The sequence below is a fragment of the Plecotus auritus genome (genome assembly GCF_963455305.1).
Source record: "Plecotus auritus genome assembly, chromosome: 9".
NCBI classification, from domain to species: Eukaryota; Metazoa; Chordata; class Mammalia; order Chiroptera; family Vespertilionidae; genus Plecotus; species Plecotus auritus.
This window is the reverse complement of record NC_137783.1, coordinates 106,438,202-106,465,913: the sequence shown is the minus strand read 5'-3', so window position 1 is coordinate 106,465,913 and position 27,712 is coordinate 106,438,202. Positions and strand designations below refer to the sequence as shown.

At 42.0% G+C, this 27,712-nt stretch overlaps 1 protein-coding gene across 5 annotated transcripts in view; it reads right to left on the bottom strand.

Moving 5' to 3' along the window:
• The window catches only part of NARS2 (asparaginyl-tRNA synthetase 2, mitochondrial), a 128,784-nt gene extending 111,315 nt beyond the window's left edge, over nucleotides 1–17,469 (bottom strand). For 3 of the 5 annotated variants that reach the window (XM_080640780.1, XM_080640784.1, XM_080640781.1), the window contains exons 1-5: nucleotides 16,958–17,469; nucleotides 12,197–12,306; nucleotides 11,686–11,806; nucleotides 8,148–8,288; nucleotides 2,334–2,414 (exon numbers count right to left, since the gene is read on the bottom strand). In XM_080640780.1, the coding sequence (XP_080496906.1) occupies nucleotides 2,334–2,414; nucleotides 8,148–8,288; nucleotides 11,686–11,806; nucleotides 12,197–12,306; nucleotides 16,958–17,098 (594 nt within the window). In that variant the 5' untranslated portion in view covers nucleotides 17,099–17,469. The remainder of the gene's footprint in view (nucleotides 1–2,333; nucleotides 2,415–8,147; nucleotides 8,289–11,685; nucleotides 11,807–12,196; nucleotides 12,307–16,957) is intronic. The other 2 variants (XM_080640783.1, XM_080640782.1) reach the window with 2 other exon arrangements.
• Between the last annotated feature and the right edge of the window lie 10,243 nt (nucleotides 17,470–27,712).

Genomic DNA, 27,712 nt, shown 5'->3' with positions numbered 1-27,712 from the left:
TGCTCAACATCACTAAATCATCAGAGAAATGCAAATTAAAACAATGAGATATCACCTCACACCTGTCAAAATGTGTATCACCAATAAATCAACAAGCAAGTATAGGTGAGGATGTGGAGAAAAGGGAACTCTTGTGCACTGTTGGTGGGATTGTGAGTTGGTGTAGCCACTATCAAAGTGTATGGAGGCTCCTCAAAAAAAGAAAAAACAGAACTACCATATGATTCAGCAATTCCACTTCTGGATATTTATCTGAAGAAATCCAAATATTAATTTGAAAAGATATATGCTCCCTATATTCACTGCAGCATTATTTATAATAGCCAAGATATGAAAGCAACCCAAGTGTCCATCGATAGATAATTAGATAAAGAATATGTGGCACATATATACAATGGAATATTATTAAGCAATAAAAAAGAATCTTGCCATTTTAATGATATGGATGGACCTATAGGGTATTATGCTAAGAAAAATAAGTCAGAAAAAGACAAATACCATATAATTTCACTTATATGTTGAATCTGAAAAACAAAATAAATGAACAAACAAAACAGAAACAAATTCATGGATACAGGGAATAAATTGATGGTTGCCAGATTGGAGGGGGGTTGGAGGGCTGATAATAAAAGTAAAGCAATTAAGAAGTACAAACTGCCAGTTTTAAAAATAGCCACAGGGATGTAGAGTACAGCAGAGGGACTATAGTCAATAGTACTGTAATAACTATGTATGGTATCAGATGGGTACTAGACTTACTTTGTATCCTAATATATAAAAAGCCAGGGGCCGTCACAACCGAAACAACCAGATGGACGACCTAACACAGGCTGTGTGGGGTGACAAGGCTGGCAGGGGGGTTAGTGAGGGATGACCAAACGAATGAACAGCAGGCTGCGTGGGACGACCAGGCCAGCAGGGGGTGGGGGACAGCTGGAGGCAACCAGGCCGGCAGGGGTGGGGCAGTTGGGGGCAACCAGGCCGGCAGGGGGGGCAGTGAAGGGCAAGCAGGCCGGCGGGGGCAGGGGGCAGTTAGGAGCGACCAGGTCGGCAGAGGGGGCAGTATGGGGTGACCAGACTGGCGGCGGGGGGGGGGGGGCAGTTAGGGGTGACCAGGCTGGTGAGGGGGGGGGGCATTGGGAGCAACCAGGCCAGCGTGGGGAGGGGAGTTGGGGGCGACCAGGCTGGCAGGGGGGCAGTTAGGGGCGATCAGGCCGGCAGGCAGAGGCGGTTAGAGTGATCAGGTTGGCAGGGGGGTGGGGGGGGGGCAGTTAGGGGCAATCAGGTAGGCAGGCAGGTGAGCAGATAGGAGCCAGCGGTCCCGGATAGTGAGAGGGATCCCGGATTGGAGAGGGTGCAGGCTGAAGTGAGTGGACCCCCCATGTACAAATTTCGTGTACCGGGCCTCTAGTATTATATAAATGTCTAAGTACTAAGTTGTACACCTGAAACTTAATAGTTAATTTTATATGTCAATTGTAGTTAAAATCCTAAAAAAGAATGAAAACATACTGAACAGGAGAGAGCAGTTATATATAAGTCTTGTGTGAAAAGAATCTTGACTTCTCAGAGATAAAGAAATCAGTGAGTAAATGAAAGAAATACAAAAAGCACTACTCATCCACATACATTTCTTTTTGTCCCATTATACTACTGGACAATGATTTTAATCAGGATGGCAGACTGGTAAATGCCCACACGTAAAAAAAACTGATAAATTTTAAAGGACCTTCACAGGCAGGCTGACAATGCCTGGAACTTATTAGGAGCTCAAAAAACGATTGCTAAATAAAGAATTAAAATAAGAACCTTTGTGAAGTGTACAGATCATATATCATTTCTTATGAAAAATGTATTTTTTAAAGGTCTTGAAAAAGAATATATTCACATATATACTTTTCTATTTTAGATGAGATCGGGCCCGTTCAGGGTGGTATGGCCGTAGACTATACTTTTCTATTTTAATTTATCTTTTAAAATATGACTTATATCCAAAAATATTAACTGGGGACTGCATTTGCACAAAGGATATCTTAGAATCTTTATTAATCTCTTCAAGTTTCTTCAGTTCACCAATTCATAGATATATAAGAAAAGCAAATGGAGTACTAGACTAAAAATCTACTTATTTTAGTCACAATGTAAGTAATGAAGCTGGTAGGACAGGAATTAGAGAAGATTGAATTTTTACATATTTTTTTAAGTATTATTATTGACAAATTTTCAGGTTCTGGTCATGGTCTCTCCACATAGCTCTTATTAAATGTAAAACAAACCCTCAGATGAAAAATATCAGAGAGCAATATATCCCTAAAATGGGAAGCACAACTTACTTCAACTTGAAAGAGTTCTCCAGCCCCCTCACAGTCATTGGATGTGATTATTGGAGTATGAATATGCACAAAGCCACTGTCCTGCAAGAAAGAAAAGCCACTTTTTTCAGTATATTTGTATATGAAAAAATTCCAGGAACACAGATCATTATACTATTAAAATAGCATTAAGAGAATGCCATATCAAATCCTTCCCTAACTCCCCAAATAAACCTAGTGAAATATCAAGCTGAGTTTTTACTATTAATAGAAGCACAAATAATTTTAAATTAGAAAATGAGTTAGACATTATCTAGTCCAATTTCCTAATTTTCAAAGATAAGGAAATTGAGGTCCAGAAAGGTTTAATGAATTCCCAAGTCACACAGCTAGCCAGTGGCAACCCAGGAGTGGAACCTAGGTCTTCAAGGTCTCCCTCTGGTACTATTTCTTCTTCCACTTTTTGAACCTACTGGTAATGACTTCACACGTGCGTGCGCACACGCGCGCACACACACACTAACCCACTCAAGGTTAATGTATAATAATGTTGCCCACATCGCTAAAGGAATACAAAGTGATAAATGTAAAGTTCAGTTATTTTGCAATGAAATCCTAAATTGTAACAAACCACCGAAAAGGAGAAAAATTAAGGTTGACAAATAGGGACTAAAGAAATGAACAGCAAACAAGGCAGAAATGATTTTTAGGAAGTCTGTCATTAAATTGATGGCACAGAGCGCTGCACACAGCACAGGCAGTGCACTTCCTTTGCCTCAAGGAAGATTCTGAGCAGCAAATTACTGAGGTGCCCAATTGAAATTTTTCCGCTCCAAAGTCTGAGACTATTTCCATTAGTGAACCACAAAAGCTGTTGCTAGTTGGTCTGAAATAACCCAACAACTTCAAGGTTAAGCGTCTTTCATTTTTTACTATGGATATAGGCAAAACGTTACATTCAACATAAATGGTGGAGGGTGGAGATGGAGGTAACTAAAGGGGACTTAGGCTGCAAAGGCAGAATAGTATGTGTTTAATGGAAAAGTTGTGGTCTTGAAATCAACACAATAAATTCATATAATACACTTCTAACCTCTACTAAATTTTGCCTATCACTGGTGGAATATAAAATGTCTCAGGGTGTTACCAGGGACCTCCCAAGTTTGCTCCCCTTCATAAAAATGTTAAAGTATTCTGGCTAAGATACAAAGTATGCAGTTAACAACTTGCCTTATGATGCAGACAGATTAAATATTCCAACTCTAAGTTAGGAGTTTTAGAAAGTATTCAAATATGTACTTAATCTGGGAGCAACATGCCTACAGGTTCTGCAGGGCACATTATAGAGGACAAATGAAAAATAATCAATAATAACATTACTGCATAAAATTTTTATCTTTCAGGAGCCAAGAATTATGGACATGAATCATTTATTCCACACAAATGCAGGCAACTACGAGCATGAGTGCAGTAAACAAAGAAAGGAAATGAAAAATCCAAAGGAAACGAGGGTGGGGAAGAGGGAGGAGAAAATTTAACGGTTAAATATAATCCCCAAAGTTAGAACTGGTCAACTGCCACAAGAAACAACACTGTAAATCTTATAAAAATAACTGTATGAGATTTTTTTAAAAAAACCACTTGAGTACGGGGAATTATTCTTAATAATCAATTAATGCTAAACCTTTTAAAAGGTGTCACCTAACCTTTTAAGGCTTAATGCTGTAGCAAGGCTTATCATATCAAAGTCTAGAACATTACCGCCAAAAGCTATAAAGGGTACAAAGGAAGAATAATAAAGCACTGAGAATAAAGTCCAAAAATGAAAAAGCAGATAGGGAAGCAGAAAGACAAAATAGAAAATAAGTAGCAAGGAGTGAAGGAGCCCTGTCAGGAGCTGCTCCAATGAGGGTCCAGTGTGAGATACTTACTCTCTCCCACAGCAAAGTGGTACCTAATTAAAGGTATGAAGGCCAGACAAGGAACCAAAAATAAAAGCACACACTTTCATCCAATTTCTCAGATTGCATCCACTACCTGTAAATACCTAACTATTTTGAAAGATACACATTCTAGAACCAACTATTTTATAAGGCACTGAGCATTTGAAAATTACAGGTAATGATTTCACACACACATTGGTGTACTAAGGCCCACAGACACCTCACTCAATGACTCATGGACTATATTTTTCTTTCACACACCCCCAAAATAAGTATCCTTATTTATCAGAATAAACAACAACAACAACAAAATATGGCAACCAATTCTAGTTATAGGCACACCACTGGCAACAAAAAGTAAAAGCAAAAGGAGAAAAAAAATCCACAGAAAGTAATCACAGGAATTCAAAGACGTAGTCGGGTCATTCAACACAGGGGCAAGGAATACTCCACACCGTGGCAGTCTTTGAAAGCACTGCCATTCAGAAGAGGGAAAAATCTGATACTCAAAGGAAGACTCTTGACTCATCAAGAAAAGGCAAGCGTTTTCTGGCTCAATTTAGGAAGCCAGGGAAGTATGCAACCCATTGGAGGATAATTTCCGATGGTATTTAGAAAAATTGGTGCCTCAAGAGATAATCCTGTTATTTGATAAACTCATTTCTTCTAAATAACTCATTCCTTGAGGATTCTAGATAGCCAAGTTTTAGTACATAGCAAATGTGTCAATTTTATGAGAAAACCAAGTTATACACAAAACACTTTTGATACTCAACCCAAAATAAATAACTCTAGATGCTTAAAATATCCTAATTAAAAGGTACTGCTCAAGTTTATTTTTTCCTATATTTTTAGATTTGAAATTTATGAAGATTTTACATTTTAAGCTTTAACATCTTTTTTGGGAGCCTAACCTAACAACTCCCAGAAATAGTACCAAACACTAGAAAACATATAACAATTATTTAATATGACCTATCGCTCTCCTGTGATTTCTTTAAACAATTCAATCCTCATTGTCTCACGAACAATGGGTAACATTATAGGAGTTGGTATCAGGATTATATTTTCTAGGTCTTTACAATAAGTACCTACTTTATAAATACCACCAACAGTGCTAAAATGTCTTTTCAACTACTTAAAGTATCTTTTTAAATTTTTATTTTCCTTTTTTTTTTTTTTACTTCAGAGTTTTTCTAGCTTCTTCCCTTATTTTTAAATTGTTTACATTTTTGCAAAAGCTTCAATAAAGAAATATATAAAGTAGGTAAAGCCCACTTGTCAATGGACTGCCAATACCGCCACCTAGTGGCCAAAAATACATAAAACTTTCAGAATTAAAACTGGTCCAATTTTACCAGCTGTTAAAGCCATAGGAGGGGAAAACATTTTAAAATCTGAACCAATTTTCTGTTCTGTGGTTCAAGCACTACTGAAAAATTATATGGAAGTTGTATAAGAAAGTTTATGAGAATATATGTAAATGCCTCCTTTCAAACTAGAAAGGGATGATATTGTATAATGTGATTTATTTTCCTTTATTTATTCAAAAGAACAGTATATGTTTTAAAGTCATGATGTTCTTCAGCTGTTTTTTACCAGAAATCAACTCTGAAGGAGTTTTTTAAAGTGCAAGAACTCTCCTGGCATGCTACAATACGTCAACGCCTGCATAAATTTGGATACAAGGAAGGGTATGCTATTAAACAATCTCTGCAAATTAGCTGGATCTGAAGAAGTGGCATAAGAAGAGTTCCAAAGCGCATGGAATAACTGAACTTTATCTTCTGGATCACTCCTTGCCTTTTGCACCCTCCCCACCCCCCCCCCCCCTTCACAGGGGAAGGGTCCCTTTGTAGGGAGCTGCTATAGGGTTAAGCCTGGGACTGACCTGTTGGCAAAGCCACAAACAAGTCCCAGCTTAGAGGGCACAGCCCTCTTAGCATAATTAAGCTTGACCTTATGATGCCCCCTAGATCCTATCTGGTAGCTAATGGGCTGTGGGAGGTGCAGCAAGTGCTGCCAAACCAAGTGAAACTCACAAGAACAGTGTAACTATGGTGACCACTACCTTGTTTACCTCTGGCTATAAAACAAAGGCTCAGCTTGCCATCTGGATCTTTCTCTGCCGCCTCAGCCAGGCACAGGAGATCCACGGAGGCACAGGAGATCCACGGAGGCACAGGAGATCCACCGAGACCCAGATATATTCTCTTGTCTGTCGTTTCTTCAATCCTTCACCGCCCTCCCTCAGGCTTGCCGAACCCTTGGCTGAGCTGGCCCAGCACATCCCTTTACCTCATCAACTTACCAACAACATTTCACTGTGGCTTTCCCCAGTGGGGGAAATGGCAGAAAGGCAAAACCAAACTAGACAAAATGTCTTTAAGTCATTAGATCAATCTACTTGATTAACATCAGTAACTCAAAATCTGCACTAACTATATATATAAAATATGTCTATGATCAAGATGGAGAAACAGGGGCCAGATTTACCCTCCTACCTGAAAAACCAAAAAGACAAAAGCAAAACAAAAAATCCTACAAGAAAACCACATGAAAGAATGGTTTTCGAGACACAAAATATCAGACATCAAAGGACAGTGATTTCTGAGAGATGGAAACAAACACAGTGAACCCCACCAGCAGCCCAGCTTACTATCTTGAGGTTTCCTATGCCATGGCAGGGAGAGGGGGTAATAAAGTGGAGCCCAGCAGACTCCCTGAGAGTCTCAGGAGACAAAAGTGGCTAAAATTCAAGACAGGGTACCAGAGAGGAGAGAGTTGTGCAGAGAACTCCAGAGATGTGTAGAGGGTCACCTGGAGTATCAGGTACAGGAACGATCAAGCAAATGCTCGTGAGGAAACCATCCAAGGCCAGAGAAAGAACCACCCAAAAAGATGAGAGGAAACGGTGTCTAGTGTTCACGTGTGGCTGAAAACTGTGTCTGAACATGCCAGATTGGAAAAGCTCATAATCCACATGGCATTTGGCAGAGACCCAGAAAGGCTGTGCCTCCGTAGTGGGGAGTAATTAGTCCTAGACTGAGAACTTCTCCAGACCCACTTCAAACCAATATCCAAAGAATCTAACAGTTTTCAAATAACTGCATACCAGAATAAAGCTTAAGAAGCTTAAAATTTACAATGTTTGACACCTAACCAAAGATTTGCAGGTATGCAAAGAGGCAGGGAAACATAATCCATAATGAGATTAATAAATCAAAATTGACACATAATTGACAGGTGTGTTAAAACCAGAAGAATAGGACATAAAAACAGTCCTTTTACTGCATTGTATATGTTCAAAACTATATTGTATATGTTCAAAAGTTTTAAGTAGAGAAATGGAAGATATATTTATTTAAAGGGTCTAAATCAAACATCTAGATATGAAACCTACAATGTGTAAGATAAAAACACTCTGGATAGAAATAACAAATTAGGTGTTGTAGAAGGAAAGATAAATTAACTTGGAGGCACAGCAATACAAATCATCCAAAAGAAACACACAAAGAAAAAAATAATTTTAAAAAAGGAAAGAAAAGAACATCAGTGAGCTCTGGATATATCATTGAGGGGATCTAATATTTGGGCAGTTGAAGTCCCTAAAGGAGAAAAGAAACATAACAAATTTTGAAAATATAATGGTTGAAAATAAAAAAGAATTGATCCAAGAAACTCAACAAACACCAAACTCGAGAAACATAAAGAAAACTGTACCAAGGCACATCATAATCAAATTGCTCAGAACCAGTGATAAAGAGAAAATTTTATATCAACCCCCCAAAAAAGTACCAAGTGAGTAAAGGGTATTTTCAGGATAATATTCCAGTGTTACCATTATTCAATTTTGTTACAAGACAGACCACTGAGAAGCAAAACACCTTACCTTAAAGAAAGAATGAATAGCAGCTGTGGCCTCACTGCGAACCCTCAGTATAGAACCCAGGGCATTAGTTCTACACCGAAGATGAGGAAATTGTCTCAGATACTCCAGAGGAGGTCTGTCTTTATATTTTAAAGGGAAATCCTGCCAATAAGTGGGAAAAAAAAATTAGAAGCTGAAAAGATAGTTTCCAGGGCATTTTCAAAATAGTAGTGCTTTAGAACAAAACTAAGATGTTTTCCTTCTTTATTTCTTAACTAGTGGCCCGGTGCACGAAATTCGTGCACGGGGGGGTGGGGGGGGTGGGTGGGGTGGGGTGGGGGGAGTGTTCCCTCAGCCCAGCCTGCACCCTTTCCAATCAGGGACCCCTTGGGGGATGTCTGACTGCTGGTTTAGGCCCGATCCCACAGGGATGGGCCTAAGCCGGCAGTTGGATATCCCTCTCACAATCTGGGACCGCTGGCTCCTAACCACTCATCTGCCTGCCTGCCTGATCGCCCCTAACCCCTCTGCCTGCCTGCCTGATCGCCCCTAACTGCCCTTTCCTGATGGCCTGATCTCGCCCCCAGCTGCTCACCCCTGCCGCCCTGGTCTCACCCACCCCCAACTGCTATTGCCTGCCTGGTCACCCCTAACTGCCCTCCCCTGCTGGCCTGATCTCGCCCCCAGCTGCCCTCCCCTGCCAGCCTGATCTTGCCCCCAAATGCCCTCCCCTGCCAGCCTGATCTTGCCCCCAAATTACTCTTCCCTGCTGGCCTGATCGCCCCTAACTGCCCTCCCCTGCTGGCCTGATCTCACCCCAAACTGCCCTCCCCTGCCGGCCTGATCTTGCCCCCAACTGTCTTAAAACCCCTCCTCAGCCCCCACCTTAGGTTCTGTCTTCGCAGTTCACCCAAATTAGGTTCTGATTGGTGGGTTTCTATGCCAGTCAGCGTCAAAAGCTCCGCCTCCTAGGCAGCCATTGGCTCCTCACAGTTCACCTAGATTTGGTTCTGACTGGTCGGTTTCTATGCCAGTCAGCATTAAAAGCTCTGCCTCCTAGGCAGCCATTTGCTCCTCACAGTTCACCCATATTTAGTTCTGATTGGTCGGTTTCTATGACAGTCAGCATCTCTGGGCCTGATCAGAGAGGCAGGGCTGATCAGCAGCCCCCGCGGAGGCCCGGAGAGAAAGAGAGGCACGGCTGCTGGGAAAGCCCGGAGAGAAAGAGAGAGGCAGGGCTGATCAACAGCTGCCACAGAGGCTGCGGATCAGACCCTGCTTCTCTCTCCAGCCCTCTCTCTGGGCCTGATCCGCAGCCCCCTCGGCAGTCAGTGCTGGGTCGCCACAGCAACCCAGCACTGACTGCAGGACTGACTTCTGGTGTTTGGTCGAGCCTGCCGTCATTACGGTCACTGCCTTTTTATATGTATAGATATAACTGAATATAGTCCACATTAATTCCAAGTAGAATGGTGGTGGGATGGAATCAGGGAGATGAGGGTTTGAATTCTGCTTTACTACTTATTAGCTGTGGAACCATGGGCAAATACACTTAATATCACCAATGCTAATCTGTTATTTACCAAATTTCTATCTGTTAGCTATCAACCACTACTTACAAATAGAGAGATTAGGATATAAATATGCAAAAGAATCTATTTTGGCACACAGGAGTTCATAATCCTATCTAATAAAAGAGTAATATGCAAATTGACCACTCCAACACACAAGATGGCTGCCCCCATGTGGACACAAGATGGTCACCACAAGATGGCCAGCAGGGGAGGGCAGTTGGGAGGGACCAGGCCTGCAAGGGAGGGCAGTTGGGGGTGATCAAGCCTGCAGGGGAGGGCAGTTAGGGGTGACTAGGCCGACAGAGGAGGGAAGTTGGGGGCGACCGGACCTGCAGGGAAGGGCAGTTGGGGGGGACCCAGGCCTGCAGGGGAGAGCAGTTGGGGGGGACCAGGCCTGCAGAGGAGGGCATTTAGGGGTGACCAGGCCTGCAGGGGAGGGCAGTTAGGGGCAAACAGGCTGGCAGGGGAGCAGGTAGGCATCAATCAGGCTGACAGGGGAATGGTTAGGGGGTGATCAGGCTGGCAGGCAGAAGCAGTTAGGGGCAAACAGGAAGGGTGGCAGGTGAGCAGTTGGGAGCCAGCAGTCCTGAATTGTGAGAGGGATGTCTGACTGCCCGTTTAGGCCCGATCCTGGTAGTCAGGCAGTTGGACATCCCTTGAGGGGTCCCAGATTGGAGAGGGTGCAGGCTGGGCTGAGGGACACACACCCTGTGCATGAATTTCATGCACCGGGCCTCTAGTATTGTAGATATAAAGATATTAAATACACACTGCTGGTATTTAATTTTAAAATCACCCAAATGTCTTGAAAGTCCACAATTATTCATAATCAATTGACACAGTTTAAGCACTATTTACCAACATGCGCTGCTATCTAAGTATATGAGGAAAGGTCTACAGCTTTCTGTCATCTGGCAGAGTAGTGTATATTTACAAAACTTCTAAAGAAAATTATGATTTACCTAGAAGTATTTCCATCCTTACCCATACTCATAAGATTAAGACAGAAACAAATGTTCAGACCAAAACCACAGTTTCAACAAAGAAGCTGCGTAAGAGAGCTACACTGGTAGCCTATTAGACTTGTCTATTCCTTTTCGGCCTTGTGTACATATTAATTTACACTGTATAGAAATAAGCACCAGACTTACTACATTAACTGCATTTATGACCACATTAACAGAAATCTGGGGGCTGCTAGGGGTTCAGAATTCCTTAATATATGAACACTTAAAAATGACCCAAAAATGAAGGGAAGGAGAAGGTGAAGGCATCAAAACCTACAGAATTCAAGGGAGAACAATTTAAGAATAGTAAAACATATGGTAAAATTTTAACAGCCATATGTCCCCCTAAAAAAGGAAAAACAAAAATCGTTATCATCTCCATTCCTCTCTGAGTTCCAAATTATTTTCAGAGTTTCTTTGTTCAGCCCAAGCATTACAATATTCTAGCACTGTCCAGTAGAATTTTCTATGATAAATAGTAATGTTCTGTATCTGTGCTACCCAGTATGGTAGCCACTAGTTTAATGTGACTAATGAGCACTTGAAATGTGACTAATGACCCTGAGGAATGTAATTTTTTATTTAATTTTAATTTATTTAATATTAAATAGCCACAGGTAGCTAATGGCTACTATATTAGATATAACAATTCTAGATAATGCAAGTCCCTTTCCTAAGAATGTGGTCTGCCCTGTTCATTAGGCATGCTTGCAAAAGTGGCAAGTTTCAACTGTGACAAGCACCACAGAGATGCATAGACTAATATTTAGCTCTCACTCATCAGACTCAGCCATCTACATATATACTTTTTGCTACTCTCTCTACATTCCTTAGGCTCTATTGCCTGTTTCAATTACCTGGAAAGTCACAAACAAAACACATTGTAAGTACCATCTTCCCAATAATCACACCTAAAACAAATTGCTAATTTTTTTAATTAAGCCTAAACAGCCTCCATAAAAGTGTCAGAAAACATACCTTGGGATCACAATTTCCAACAACTTCAATTTTTTCTGCCTTCAGTTCCACATTTTGCTTTTTGGATGGACTTTTTACCAGCTGCCCTTGAACTTCCACAGAACACCCAAAATCTAGTTCTCTATAATAACAAAACACAGCATAAACAAGATATCATTATACCCAACCCTTATTATGATATAAAACTTGCTATCAAAACATTAAAATATTTAATGACATATAAGGGTAAATATTTAATTTTACCCTTAGTTAGATTAAAAGCTGCAGGTAGCTAAGAGAGACTGAAGTAAAGGATAGGTGGGGGATATTGTCACATGAAGATGTTAGAGGAGGAAAGGCCCGAGCTTGAAGGATCTTGATTCTGAGTATTTGAACCAGAGCCTCAATGCTATGTGAAGCAGATTTGATTAGAAAGATCACACAGGGTGCAATGTGAACACTAGATTAGGGGAATAAGAGCAGATGAGATGGAAAAAAAGAATCAAAGGACTCACTTTGAAAATAAACTCACCTACTATCTAAGTTTGAATCTGCTACAACCTGAAGGCTTTCCAAAGATGACCCATCATTTACATGCAGGAACAAGACTTCCTTCTGGGATCGGACTGAACGAACCCATCCCTAGTGAGGAGAAATATTTCTAAATGTGAGTTTAAAACATGTAAACATTTTACATTTTCATTACACATACCCATAGAAAACTAAATGAAAACGGGAAAATGTCCTCATAATCTTACCCTAACAAATCAGTTGCTTTTAGTTCACTCCTATCTATCTATATATATAAAAGCCTAAGCAACCGGTATGACCAGTTGACTGAACGACTGGTCACTATGACGACGCACTGACCACCAGGGGGCAGATGCTCAATGTAGGAGCTGCCCCCTGGTGGTCAGTGTGCTCCCACAGCCAACCTCCCACGACCGGCCAACCTCCCGCGGTCCCTCCGCCCCCCTCACCACGGCCCCCCTGCCCCGGCTGGCTGGCCCTGATTGGCCCAATCAGTGGCCAGGATGAGGGAGCCCACCAATGCACGAATTTGTGCACCGGGTCTCTAGTGCATATATAAAATTGATATGGTTCCTATCACAGTTAAGATATAGTTTTGGCATGCCACCTTTTGTTTCATTTTGTTAATTAAGTTCATCATTCTGAATACATGCCTGACATTCCATTAGGCTGATGAGCCTAATTCACATAACCAATCCCCCCAATATTTGCTATTTCACATATTTTATCCTGTTCCTATGCCCCCTTAATTGGGTTATGAATAATAGGGCACCTATTTTGGTCTCTTTCTCCTTTTATATCAAATTCCAAGAAGGGAGATTATGTAGTTATAGACTAGAAGCATCTTTATGGGATTTTTTTTCCCCTTTACAAAATACTACACACAAAGAGTTCTCAAGAAACTTCTCCGTATGAACACATTAAGAGGTACACAAATTTTCAAAGACACTCTGAATTTAAATGACAGGTAGGTTTGAGTACAAATGAGATGTCTTCAGGTATGCCAATTGAAAACAGCTCTCTCACTGATCACATTTAGCTTAAATTTAACTAGCAGAAAACTTAAGGGAGAATATTCCTCCAGTAGACATTGAGTAATTGTGAAACAATTGATGGTGTTTTATTAACTATCAAACAAGTCTGGGAAAGGCAAGATGATCCTATTTAGAAAAACTGTGCAATCATGCACCACTTAACGACAGATATATTCTGAGAACTGCATTGTTAGGCAACTTCTTCATTGTGGAAATATCACAGACTGCACTTAAATCTAGACAATATAGCTGCTAAACACCTACACATTACTGCACAAAACAACAGATTAAATCAAGCACAAGAGAAAATGATGCAATCAAAAGAGATTTGGTAGATGCAAGATGTATGAGGCTGCTGCAGGTGTAACATGACATACTATTCTACAGCAAACTTTTTATAAGTAGAAAAAGTATACTCTAAAATAACAATACAAGTATAGCATAGCAAATACACAAACCAGTAACATTTATCATCCTTATAAGTATTATGCACATAACTATATGTGTTATACTTTTATACAACTGGCAGCACAGTAGTTTTATTTACACCAGCATCACCACAGACACAGGAGCAATGGGTTACCTTATGACTATTATCAGGTTACCAAGTCACTAGGTAATAGGAATTTTTCAACTTCATTATCTTACTAGAGGCTTGGTGCACAGATTGGTTATGTGAATTAGGCTCATCAGCCTAATGGAATGTCAGGCATGTATTCAGAATGATGAGCTTTATTAACAAAAGGAAACAAAAGGTGGCATGCCAAAACTGTATCTTACTGTGTTAAGAACCATATCAATTTTATGGTGGAGTCCCTCAGCCTGGCCTACAGGGATCAGGTCACAACCGGCTTTCCAACATCCCCCAAGCGGTCCCAGATTGTGAGGGCGCAGGCCAGGCCGAGGGACCCCACGATCGGGGCCAGGGAGGGACCACAGGAGGACTCCAGGGCGTGTCCGGCCCATCTTGCCCAGTCCTGATCAGCCGGACCCCAGCAGCAAGCTAACCTACCCCCTGGTGGTCAGTGTGCATCATAGCGACTAGTTGAACTAAAGGCTTGGTGCACGGATTCATGCACCGGTGGGGTCCCTCGGTGTGGCCTATGGGGATCGGGCTGAAACCAGCAGTCCAATGCAACCTGCCTCTCCTGCTCATCCCAGCCCTGCTGCACCTGCCGCCACCACCGCTTGGTAGGCTCACTGCCACTCTGCTGCGGTCTCCGTGCGCCTGTCCTAGGGCGATATCGGTGCGCCTATGACCAAGAAGCAGCTGCGGGCTCATGACGTCAGTCCTGATCCTGGTTCTGGTCCAGATGGAGGAGGGGCGCGCAGGGGGCATGTCCATGGGAAAGGCTCGTGCGCCACAACTGAGCTTGCCAGCTGTGAGCCCTGCACCTGGTGCTCGTCAGTCAGCTGAGCGGCACTCCCGCTGTGGGAGCGCACTGACCACCAGGACCACCAAGGGGCAGCTCCTGCATTTCCCCTGGTGGTTGGTGTGCATCATAGTGACCAGGCCACTGGTCAACAGGTCACTTAGGCTTTTATATATATAGATGGGACCATGTCTTTTATGTGATCTGTCATTGACGGAAACATTATTATGTGGGGAATGACTATACTGACCCTTACTTTCTCTGTGTCCCCACCATACCCTATAGACAAGGAGCCTTCCTTGACCCCCTCACACAGTTAAGGACTTCCCTTGCTGTTTTCTCTAAGTTCATTATTTATGCCACTAATACCTATCATATTGTTGTAATTACTTGTTTTAGCTACCATACCAGGACTGTCCAACAAAAATATGTGAGCCACATAAGTAATTTTACATTTTTTTAGTGGTCACATTAAAAGTAAAAAGAAACAGCCCAGCCAATGTGGTTCAGTGGTTGAGTATCCACCTATGAACAGGAGGTCACTTTCAATTCTGGGACAGGGCACATGCCCAGGTTTCAGGTTTGATCCCCAGTGGGGGGCATAGAGGAGGCAACTGACTGATGAATCTCATCATTTATGTTTCTCTCTCTCTCTCTTCCTCCCCCTTCCTCTCTGAAATAAACAAAAATGTATTTAAAACAAAACAAAGTAAAAAGAAATAGGTGAAATTAATTTAATACCCCCCCCCCTTTCTTTTCTGCCTTCTCTGCAAACTCAGTTATTCTACTGACTTAAGCTTTTAGAAACAAAAGTTAGGAAGGAAGCCTTGTATCTGCTTTCTCATTTGCTCTTTAGCTCCCTTAAAGAAAAAATACATACCCATCCACCTACTTAAATGGGGGAGGGAGGGAGATGGAGGAAAAGAATAAATCTACCACAGGTATATATTGCCAGATGTTTTCTAACCAAACATATACAGTATTCTTCTTTTTCTTGCTTCATCCTCAACCCAGACAAATTGGGCTAGATTGCCCCCTCCCCATTATTTCAGTCATTGTAACTATGAACCAGGCTCAGGAAGAAGGAGCACAGCTTAAGAGTTTAATAAGAGTCTGAACTCATCAGGCAAACCGTGTTCAAACCTCAGGTTTGCGCCTGAAATTAATTTTAATACTTTATTTAACCCATTATGCCCACAATATTAACAATATGTAATCAATACAAAAAGACTTTGCATTCTTTTGTTCTTCAAAATTGGTGCATATTTTATTTACAGCACCTCTCAATTCAGACTACTAAGTGCTCAGGCTGCTACTCTACTAGATTGCACAGCACTAAAAGGAAAGCCTCTAACCTAGGCACTAAGTTCTTTTCATCTTCGAGACCCTTTTAGACTAGCACATAAAAGGTATCATTAATGTATGTCAAATTAATAGGTGAATTCCAGAAAAGATTCTGATTTGGATCATGGAAAGAATATAAAACCCAAAGAAATGCAGAGGGGTAGATTAGTCATATTGCTAAAAAATCAAGCCTATTCGAGGACAAGAAAAGTAACTGTATCACTGTATTTCAGCAACCAAATACGCAAACCACCTTGCTTGGCCTGCTCCTATAAGAGGAAATCTAGGTGGAGCTGCTGCAAATATTATTAGCAAGAGAAATAATAGCTAACATTTATTGACTAGATCCCTGTTCTTATACCCAGTATCTCGCTCAAGGGCTATTACTACCTTCATTTTTATAAGAGGAAACTGAGGTTTAGGCCACATAAGTGATATGCCCATAATTAGATTTAAACCTAGGCAGCTTGACTCCAGAGCTCTTTCAAGCTGCTACACTCCACTCTTTTTCCTAATTGATTAAACGTTATATGCAAAGCCTCCTTTTAGATACTGGGATGGCTACACGTAGAATTAAAGGTATGGGAGTTGGACAAATATTTACGGTCAGCCATGCAGGAAGACCAAGACAGGTAAGACGTGCTTTCTAGTCCCAAGGAGCTGGCTCAACACAACCACCATACAACTGTGGATGTTTATTGTAAGGACAAAAGGAAAAGGCGCTCCTTCGTTTTATTTCGCTGTATGATTAACAAGTTTACAGGCAATGCCCTGGTACCCTGAGAGCAAAGTTCCCGCGCTTTATAGGCATCGCAACAGTTTTTGGGGAAAGTAATGGTAGCCAATGAAAGGAGAGAAGTGTGAACGCACACGATTGCCTGCCTACATTTTCTAACTTCCCCTGCTGGTCGTTCTGACCCGACAGTACAAGGCAAGCCTAGATGTGGATGTGCCATATAAGTCACTAAAAAGAAAAGAAAAAAAACCATCATCCCCTTCCCATACACCAACCTGAACCTTAACGCGCTCCCCACTCGCGTTCTGGACCCTGAGAGCGTCCCGCACGCTCAGTTTGGCCGAAGGCTTGGGTCTCGGGCAGGGAGCAGAGGAACAGGAGCGCAGGGCTCGCAGCAGACACCGGGCCCCGAGCATCGCGGGTGGCCAGGCCCTCCCTCCTCGGCACCAGCCCGGATCCTAGCGGGTTCAGACCCTGCCTGCGGGGACCCTCCCGGCTCAGCCGCTCCCCAGTTCCGGGGCTCCGGAGCTCCCCGGTGGCTCCCTTCCCCTTCAGAGGCTGCAGCTATGTCCCCAAAGAACCTGTCCAGTTTCCCTCTCCCCGAGGGGGCGGGGCGGAGACAACAGCGACGCGAGCCCAAAGGAAACCACGTGCCGCCGGCGGCCGGGACGCCCCACGGTCCCGCGGGGTTCCTAAACCTACGCCCTGACCCCCAGCCAAACGCGAGCAACCGCCGCCACACGTCACTACGCCAACGCCAGCGTCATCACGCTACGAGGAGGCTGGGAGAGAGCATGCGTACTCGTGACTCCACTTTAAAGAGGAGGCGGAGCGAAGGAAGGGGCGGGATCAGGAGATGAGATGGGGCGGGGCTAAGGCCTTAAAGTCATAGGGGTTAATGGCTGAAGGAGCAACGGAGCCCAAGGGGCGGGGTCCGAGAGTCTTAATTTCTAAAGTTTTCTGGTGATGATGAGGAGCAGTGAGAGGCCAGGAGTGACTGATGAAGGGGGAAAGCGTTCAGGAGACTTAGTTGGTGAGAGCATTAGCCTGCGGTTATCAGTCGTTCCTAAATTCTGAGCACAGATATAGACAGGACATAACCCCTGCTCAATCCCAGTTGTGTGGGATGGGACATCTAAACAGACAGGTACCTAAAGGGGGATCAGTTCCCTGGCAGAGCCTAAGTGTGGGATGCCAGGCGTGGCTGAAGAGGGTAGCCCTCTCACAAGTAAGAGCAACTGAAGAGACCTTGAATATTACGGGAGTGAGAAGGCACACAGTGTGAAGGTGCTGGAGAGAGACTGCTGGGATGTTAGGCATTGCCTGCCAGACTCTTCAAGTCTCTCTTTTTTTCCCAACAGTTATCTGCATTTGTTTAACCTGGAAACATTGACCCTTTTATATATTAGGCTACCTTTAAAATGTATCCCAAAATATTTTTTTCCTATAACTCAGTGAAAAGAAGTTAAATTTGCCACTACTATTTGGCCCATTTTACAGATAAGGGAACGTAGGCACAGAAAAGTAAATGACTTGCTCAAAGGCATACATCCTATAAGTGTGAGATTTAAACTCCCAAATCCTGGCTTCATGCACTAAACTAGCATGCTATACAGTGTCTCAAAGTGGGAGATAAAATCACGGTCCCTTCTATCAAGGAGCTCATGGTTTAGAGATGGAGACTGGCAAGATACAATTGCAACATAAAATTAGTACACATAAATGGACCCAAGTGCCATGGTGGTCTAGAGGAGGAAATAATTAAGCCGAGTTTTTGAGGAGGATCAGAATTTAGCCAGTTTGGGAGTAAGAAAGAGTATTTCATGCCAGAAGGTGAACAGAAAAGGGTGCCAGGAGGATAAACAGCCTGAAAGAATTGTAAAATTGTTCTCAAGGTAGCCAGGAAAATATTTCCCATGAAAATGCTACAGTTCTTGGGCACTTTTTTTTTTTTTTTTTTTTTTTTTAAATATATATATTTTATTGATTTTTTACAGAGAGGAAGGGAGAGAGAAAGAGAGTTAGAAACATCGATGAGAGAGAAACATCGATCAGCTGCCTCCTGCACACCCCGCTACTGGGGATGTGCCCGCAACCAAGGTACATGCCCTTGACCAGAATCGAACCTGGGACTCTTGAGTCTGCAGGCTGACGCTCTATCCACTGAGCCAAACCAGTCAGGGCTCTTGGGCACTTTTTGAACCTTGAGAAAAGAAATATGGAACTTCCAGCTAAATGCCTTCAGAATTATGTAGCTATGTGCTTTAAAAAATAATATGCCTTCAATCTATTGGTTACAAAATCTGGGGAATGGGACAATCTGGGGTGCACAGCAATGATGTATTTCCCAGTTCAAATCTCTTTGAATACACCTACCTTGTTCAAGGGATCAAAAGTAGTGACCAGTTGGCTTACTTCCTACCAGAGCATTTGTCTATATCAAATCATATCATCTTATTTTTATTTTCAATGTTGGAATGACTCTTCCCTTTTAGATTCATCACCTTTCAGACAATAGCTAGGGTGATCTTTCCAAAATTAATATATTAGCATGTCAATAATAATGGCTAGTGCTGTAGACTGCTATATGCCAAGAATTCTTCACATGTTAACTTACTTAAACTTTACAATAGCCCTCTGAAGCAGGGTTAGCATCCCCATCCCCAGTTTCCAAAGGAGAAACTGAAGCTCAGAGAGGTTTCAATAGCTTGTACTGTTGTACTGAAAGCCTGGCACCAGAGTCCATTTTCTTATCCACTGTTACTGCAGTGATTAATCCACCTCCAGTTGCTCCCTCTACGACACTTGCCTTCTTTAGCATGCCTATCAGGCTCTCTAAGATCCAGCAAGTTCCCTGAGGTGTCCTTGTTGTGAGGTACAGAAGTGAAACATCCTTATTGTTACCTTAAAAATGTATATTTATATATACATATATATGTATACATATATATGGGTTTCAGAGAGAGAAACATCAATGATGAGAGAGAATCATTGATTGGCTGCCTCCTGCACACCCCCACACTGGGGATTGAGCCCGAAACCCGGGCATATGCCCTGACCGGGAATTGAACCGCAACCTCCTGGTTCTTAGGTAGAGACTCAACCACTGAGCCAAATGGGCAGGGCCTGATTGTTACCTTTTGATACTGCAAATCCGTGGAATGAACACTTTCAGCATTACTGGCCAGCTTTGGGGGAAGGTTTTAACCTGGCTGGGCATGACCAGTTTTAGCTTAACTTGCAAAAACTCAGTGCTTCGAAAAGGTAGGTATTACTCTGATATCCCATGTGGTCATGGAGTACATATAACACAGTGTTCAGGGTTTTAATTATACTTGAATTTACTCAATTTATTAGTGTTGGATAAGAAAGAGTATCTCAGTGTTTTTAGAGATTGTGTTTTTTATCCCCCCCCCCTCAAAATACCATTTCACCCACAACCCCCATCATTTTCTTTTTTTTAAATTTAATAAATCTTTATTGTTCAGATTATTACAATTGTTTCTCCTTTCCCCCCCCCATAGCTCCCCTCCACCCGGTTCCCACCCCACCCTTTGCCCTTACCTCCCCCACTGTCCTCATCTATAGGTGTACGATTTTTGTCCAGTCTCTTCCTGCACCCCCTATACCTCTTTCCCCCTGAGAATTATCAGTCCACTCCCTTTCTGTGCCCCTGATTCTATTATATTCACCAGTTTATTCTGTTCCTCAGATTTTTAATTCACTTGATTTCTAGGTTCACTTGTTGATAGATATGTATTTGTTGTTCATAATTTTTCTCTTTACTTTTTTCTTCTTCCTCTTCTTAAAGAATACCTTTAAGCATTTCATATAATACTGGTTTGGTGGTGATGAACTCCTTTAGCTTTTTCTTATCTGTAAAGCTCTTTATCTGACCTTCTATTCTGAATAATAGCTTTGTTGGGTAGAGTAGTCTTGGTTGTAGGTTCTTGCTATTCATCACTTTGAATATTTCTTGCCACTCCCATCTGGCCTGCATAGTTTCTGCTGAGAAATCAGCTGACAATCGTGTGCGTGCTCCCTTGTAGGTAATTAACTGTTTTTCTCTTGCTGCTTTTAATATTCTCTCTTTGTCTTTTGCTCTTGGCATTTTAATTATGATGTGTCTTGGTGTGGTCCTCTTTGGATTCCTTTTGTTTGGGGTTCTGTGTACTTCCTGGACTTGTAAGTCTATTTCTTTCACCAGGTGGGGGAAGTTTTCTGTCATTATTTCTTCCAATAGGTTTTCAGTATCTTGCTCTCTCTTTTCTTCTGGCACCCCCATAATTCTGATGTTGGTACGCTTGAAGTTGTCCCAGAGGCTTCTTACACTATCTTCAACTTTTTGGATTCTTTTTTCTTTTTGCTTTTCCGGTTGAGTGTTTTTTGCTTCTTTGTATTTTAAATCTTTGACTTGATTCTTGCGTTCCTCTAGTCTGCTGTTGGGAATCTGTATAATATTTTTTATTTCAGTCAGTGTATGTTTAATTTCTAGTTGGTCCTTTTTCATATCTTCGAGGGTCTCGTTATATTTATCGGCCTTTTCTAGGATATTCTTGAAAAGCCTTATAACTGTGGTTTTGAATTCTATATCCAGTTGTTTGTTTTCCTCCATTTCTTTCGTTTGTGATCTGTTTCTTCGTCTCCCCATTTTTCACTGTTTCCCTGAGTTGGTAGGGTAGCTTTGTGTGCTAGGTTTCCTTTATGGCCCAGTGGGTCGGCCTCCCCAGTTAACCTGAGGTGGACACTCTTGGTGCACACCTTTGTGGACTGTGTGTACAACCTTGTTGTAGTAAAGTCTTGATTGTTGTTGGTATCACTGGGAGGAATTGACTTGCAGGCCAGTTGGCTGTGAGGATCAGCTGTGTCTACACTGGGAGATTTTCGGTGTTGGAGACAGCCTTATAGGATTAGCCTTGCCAGATTGCAAAAGCCTCTGTGCTCAGCTTGGAAGGGGTGGAGTCTCAGGGCGGAGCAGACAGTCTTGGATTCCCATCAACCCTGCCCTTGCACGTGAGTCTCTAGACCTCTGCCTTCCACGGTTCCCGAGTTTCCGCCTTACAGTCCAGATTTCCCTGGTAAGAGCGTGGGTCCCCAGGGGCTCGCCCGAAACTGCAGTTCAGTGTAGTCGGAACTGGGGTTCAGTGCAGTCAGGAGCTTCCGACTCCCTTCCGCTAGGGAAAGCCTGTGGCAACCTCCGCAGTCAGTCTTTGTGCGCACTCGTGCCTCCAGACCCCTGCCGCTGCAGCTCCCCTGAGTCTCCGAGTCTCCATGTGCCTTTCTCTCTACCTGACAGTCCAAACTCCCCCTGTATGAGCCTGGGTCCTCGGGGTTTCACCCGGAACTGAGGATCAGTGCAGTCGGAACTGGGGTTCAGTCGGGGGCTTCCTTCCCCCTCTCGCCAGAGAAAGCCAGCCAGGCACTCCGCCACCCTTCCTCTCTGCGCGCACGTGTCTCCGTACCTCAGCTCTTTGCCTCTCCTTCTCCGTGAGCTTTTCTCTTTCCTTCTAGTTGTAGAATTTCCACTCAGCCAGCTTTCCTGTGGTTCTGGATGGTGTCCGTTCTGTCTTTTAGTTGTAGTTTTGAAATTGTTGTGCGGGGAAGCAGTTTAGGTGCTTACCTATGCTGCCATCTTGGTTTCTCCCCCGACCCCCATCATTTTCAATAGCACGGGGGAAAGAAGCACTGGCCTGGCAATCAGAAGTCCTGATTCAGGTCTCATTTGTATGACTCACTATCTGTGGAATCTGTGGAAGTAACTTAAACTCTAGACTTCCATCACAGGGCTGTCAACAGTATTATCTGAAATGTTTTGTGAATTTTGTGATAAAAAAATGTGCGTGTTATATCTGACTGAACACTCCCCATCCTTCATGAGTTTTGTTTTAGAGTTAGGGGGTCCCGCTAATTTTATCAGTCAACTTGATTGAAATCCCAATGTAGAAGTCTCAAGATTAATTTCATCTATTTTGGGTATATTTCTTTTAGGCACAGTCCTTCCATGCGTATAGGAATCACCCCAGCAGAGCTTGTTAAAATGCAAATTCCTGGGTCTCCCAACTGATGACTGGCTTTGAGAAACACTGCTTGCTCCATAGTTGGATGGTAAGTTTCTTCCTTTTGCTTTCAGGAGGCCCTTACTTTGAGACTTGAACTTTTCTTTTTTTAATATGTATTTATTGATTTTAGAGAGAGAGGAAGGGAGAGGGATAGAGAGATAGGAACATCAATGAGAGAGAAACATCAATCAGCTGCCTCCTGCATGCCCCCCATTGGGCATGTGCCCCAACCAACATGGAATTGAACCAGGGACTTTTTGGTTCATGGGTCAACATTCAACCACTGAGCCACACCGGCGGGGCTTGAACTTCTTTTCTTATACTATACTAGAGGCCCAATGCATGAAATTTGTGCAAGAGTAGGCCTTCCTTCCCCCAGCTGCCAGCACCAGCTTCCCTCCGGCACCCGGGACCCAGGCTTCCCTTGCAGCCCTGGCTTCATCTGGAAGGTTGTCCGGATGCATATTATGTTTTTATTATTATAGATTCCTTGGTTGATTCTTGTATGTGCTCTAACGGGGGGTAGGGGTGGAACCGGCAACCTTGGAATATCAAGATGATGCTCTAAAGTGAAATAAGGCAGTCAGAGAAAGATAAATATCAGATGATCTCACTCATTTATGGAATATAATGAACAACATAAACTGATGAACAAAAACAGATCCAGAGACAGAGAAACATTGATCAGACCATCAAACCTCAGAGGGAAGGTAGGGGAGGGTAGGGGGTAAGGGGGAGAAATCAACCAAAGGACTTGTTTGCATGCATATAAGCCTAACCAATGGACACAGACAACAGGGGGGTGAGGGCATGAGTGGAGGGGATGGGGGGTAATGGGGGAATAAGGACACATATGTAATACCTTAATCAATAAAGAAATTAAAAAAGAAAAAGATGATGCTCTAACCAACTGAGCTACCCAGTCAGAGCTCCTGAGCATCTTTCAGTGTTTGTTTTCATTGCGTTTTCTTCTTTGGTAAGTTGATTAAGTCTTTTGACCATTTTCCTACTGAGTAGTCTTTTTCTAATTGATTTTCTTTTTAATCTATACAAGTTTTTATGTTTATTTTTTTAGATATGAGCTCTTCTCAGTTATAAACATTGCAGATATCTTGACACACTCTGTTGGTTGCCTTTACAATGGTTTATGGTGAGAAAATGGCTGAATGGTAGCAAACCTTGATATTATTTTGTCCTTTGCTTTAGAAATGATGTTCCATTCTTGAAGAAAATTAAGACACTAAAAATTACCCTTTTGATTTTTTTCAGCAATGTAAGACCAGCATTTTTGTCATTTCTCCAGTCACTCTTCTTTACAAATGGAACTTTTCCATTTAAATGTTTATTTTCTTACTTTTTTTGAGTTGCAGCATTAATGGCCTCCTGTACAATTTCTGCTGATCTTCAGGGAGAAATCCTATAGCTTAGAACTTCACTGTACTAGTATGCTGTTTGAGGCTGATTCTGGCTGTTTATAAATATTTCTTGTGTATGATTAGCCTCTTTAATTTCACACCAGAACACAAGATAACTCATATAGTAGGCAATACAATCTGAGCCGATCCTCCTTTATTTATTTTTTCTTTGGGATCACATAGTGCTTCAAAGATCGAGGTTAGCTTTTCAAAATTCCTTTAATGGACATGCTGCTTCATAATGAGCATTCCGTCCAACCTGAGAAAGCCTTTTTACAGCCTGCACCTACATTTCCACCTACATTTTGCAACATTTTCCATTGATGAGGTGAGACTGAAAAGAATAGACAATTTTCCCTCCAAAGTTTCCAAAACGTTACACATAAAGAAGAAACACTTAGTAAACTCCACAAATGTTCAGCTATATTTTCCAGGGTGGAGTGCTTTATCACAGAGTTTTAGTTTACAACTGAAAATAAAAAGCAGATTGGCTTTTGGTAAGTGTTATTATTGTTTGAAAATTCTCAACAGTTGTGCACCCCTTGTTGCCTGCACCTTGGGCAGACCACACCCACTGCCCTCCCTTGGTATTCCACTGCTTTTAAACATGGTGTTTTCTATAGACTTCTGGCAGATACTTTTCATTTAAGAAAGTGCCCTGCAATTCCTGAGGATTACTACTCCCCACCCCCAAGAAGATGGTCAAATAGGTACATAATATCATAATTAATGAGAGATCTTTTTGGAAAAATATAACCTCTGATTTAAAATATACACATTATAATGGGAGAAAATTTTGTCCTTATGACAAAGAATTTGGAAGACAACATTTCCAGTAATCCATCTGACCATCATTGCTCACCATTGGTCTAAAACTAATAAACAATTATGTAAGCACTTAAACACAAAAAGGAGAGGATTTATAGTTTAATAAAAGACACTAGATCAAAGAGAAGGGGGCAAGGGCTCAGGCAGAGAGAGCAGTTAGGTTACTGCAATAACCCGGAAGAGAAACCAGTCTCACAGTTCTTACAGTGGTTGGCACAAAGTGCTCCAATTCTGGATATATTTTGAAATAGAGCCAACAGGATTTCCTGAAGTATTTGGATATGGGGTATGAAAAATATGTCAAGGATGACACCGTAATATTGAACTGAGCAACAGAATCATGAAGTTGTCATTTACCGAGATGAAGACTGGAAGAGAAGTAGGTTTTTGTTGGGGGTGGACACTGGCAAGATTAGGAGCTTGCTTTTAGACATGTTAAGTTTTAGATATCTTTCGTTATTCAAGTGGAAACTTTTAGTAGGCCATTGGACATATGAGTCTGGGATTCAGGGAGTCAGTTTAGGTGGGAGATAACTTTAGGAGTAATTGGCATATAGGTGGTATCTAAAGTCATTAAACAGACGACATCTCAAATGAAGCCAGTGTAGGTAAAAATAAAAAAACGAAATAAAGAAGGTTCAAGCACCGAGCACTGGGCAGTTAATATTGGGAGGTTGGGAAGATGACAAAGAACCAGCAAAGGAGGTGAGGAGAGGCCCGCGAAGGAGGAGGAAAGTCAAGAGAGTGGGCTTCCCTGAAGCCAAGTAAAGAGCGTTTTCAGGAGGAGGCGGTGATTAGCCACGTAGAAAGCCACGGACAGGTGGGTCAGATGAGAAGTGGTAACGATTGTCAGATTTAGAAATAGAGTGCGTGGTGACACTGACAGGCTGTTGTAGTGGACTCGAGGTGGCAAAAGCCTGCTTGAAGCTATCCATGCAACTAGGACTCCTTGGAGAAATGATCAATTCCAGGTCTGAGGCAGGAAATGTGCAAAGTGAAACAGCTTGTTGTGCCAAAAAGTGAGGAAGCTGTCAAATACTCACTAGGTCTTGTCCAGAGAATACAGAAAACGGCTTTAAGGGGATCCCAAAGTTGGGAATCTTTGTGCATCAAAAATAATACCTGCAATTTTGGGAAACACATTAAATCTATAAACCTCACAGAAGACATCAATACTGTATACTAAAAAACAAATCCCCCAAATCTCCAAAAAGCCCTATTGGCCACCTCTGGTGACTGTCACAACACCAATTCATTATTCTGAAAAGTGGTAAATCATAAGAAACAAATACTTGTCCTGCCTTTCCTGACTGTGTTTTAAGGTAACAAGGGAAGAGTTGTATTATACCGAAGAATTCCAACTGAACAATGCAAAGGGAATTATAGAATTAGAAAAAAAATCACCATTTTATAATCTCTAATAAAACATCTAGGCAACAATCATCAATAGATGATAAAACAATTAGGAGAAATATTGACAGGAAACTTTATAGAGTGGATCAGGCCCTGCCTGTGTGGCTCAGTTGTTGAGTGATGACCTCTGAATCAGGAAATCATAGTTGATTCCTGGTCAGGCCATATGCCTGGGTTGTGGGCTCTCTCCCCAGTGTGGGGCATGCAGGAAGCTCTCATCATTGATGTTTCTATTCTCTCTCTCCCTCTCCCTTCCTCTCTGAAATTGATAAATATATAAATGGGTCAGGCTGACACCTCTGAAATTACTGATTAATTCTAACATCATTGAGACTGTGACAACGAGACATTAATTATATGCCTCCTGATGTGATACAGTAGGAAATGCTTAGCATACTGAGAATGTGAAGCATTATTGCAAATATAAACAAATAAATAAAACTTACATTTGATTGTCTTTAGGTTAGGGGTTTCTGTAAAAGGCCAGATATCAAATATTGTAGAATTTATGGGCCACATATGGTCTCTATCACATATTCTTTTACTTGTTTGTTTGTTTTCACAACTTTTTAAAAATATAAATAACCACTCTTAGCTTTTGGGAATTACAGAAACAGCTTGTTGGCCATAGTTTGCCAAACCTAGCACTAGATCAAATGCTAGTTTACAGAAAATATGGGCATTAGAGGAAAAACTAAATAATACCATGAGGAAGAAATAAACCTAATCCAGAACTTAGGAAATTTTATAGGACAAATGATCCAGTTTCTTCAATATTAAAAGCATTAAAAAGGGAGAGGAGACATTATAGATTAAAGTTATTTTGAAATTATTTCAAAGTAATATAGATTAACAAGAACAGTTCAAAAAACTCCCATAACCTTTACTTGGATTCACTAACTGTTACTATTTTACTATATTTAATTTATTGTTTTTTTAATCTCTCTTTCTCTCCATATGTATGTGGATTATACATATGTATTATATACATTATACATATGTACATATTATATTTGTATAATTTTTTTCCTGAGCCATTTGAGAATTTTAGACATCATGCTCCTTTCCTTCCAAATCCTACATTGTATATTTCCTAAAAATAAGGATATTCTTTTATATAACCACTAGAGGCACTCGAGGCAGGGGTCCCTCAGCCTGGCCTGTGCCCTCTTGCAGTCCAGGAGCCCTCAGAGGATGTCCAACTGATGGCTTAGGCACAGGCCTAAGCAGGCAGTCAGACATCCTTAGCGCTGCCGCGGAGGCGGGAGAGGCTCCTGCCACCACTGCTGTGCACGCCAGCTGTGAGCCCGGCTTC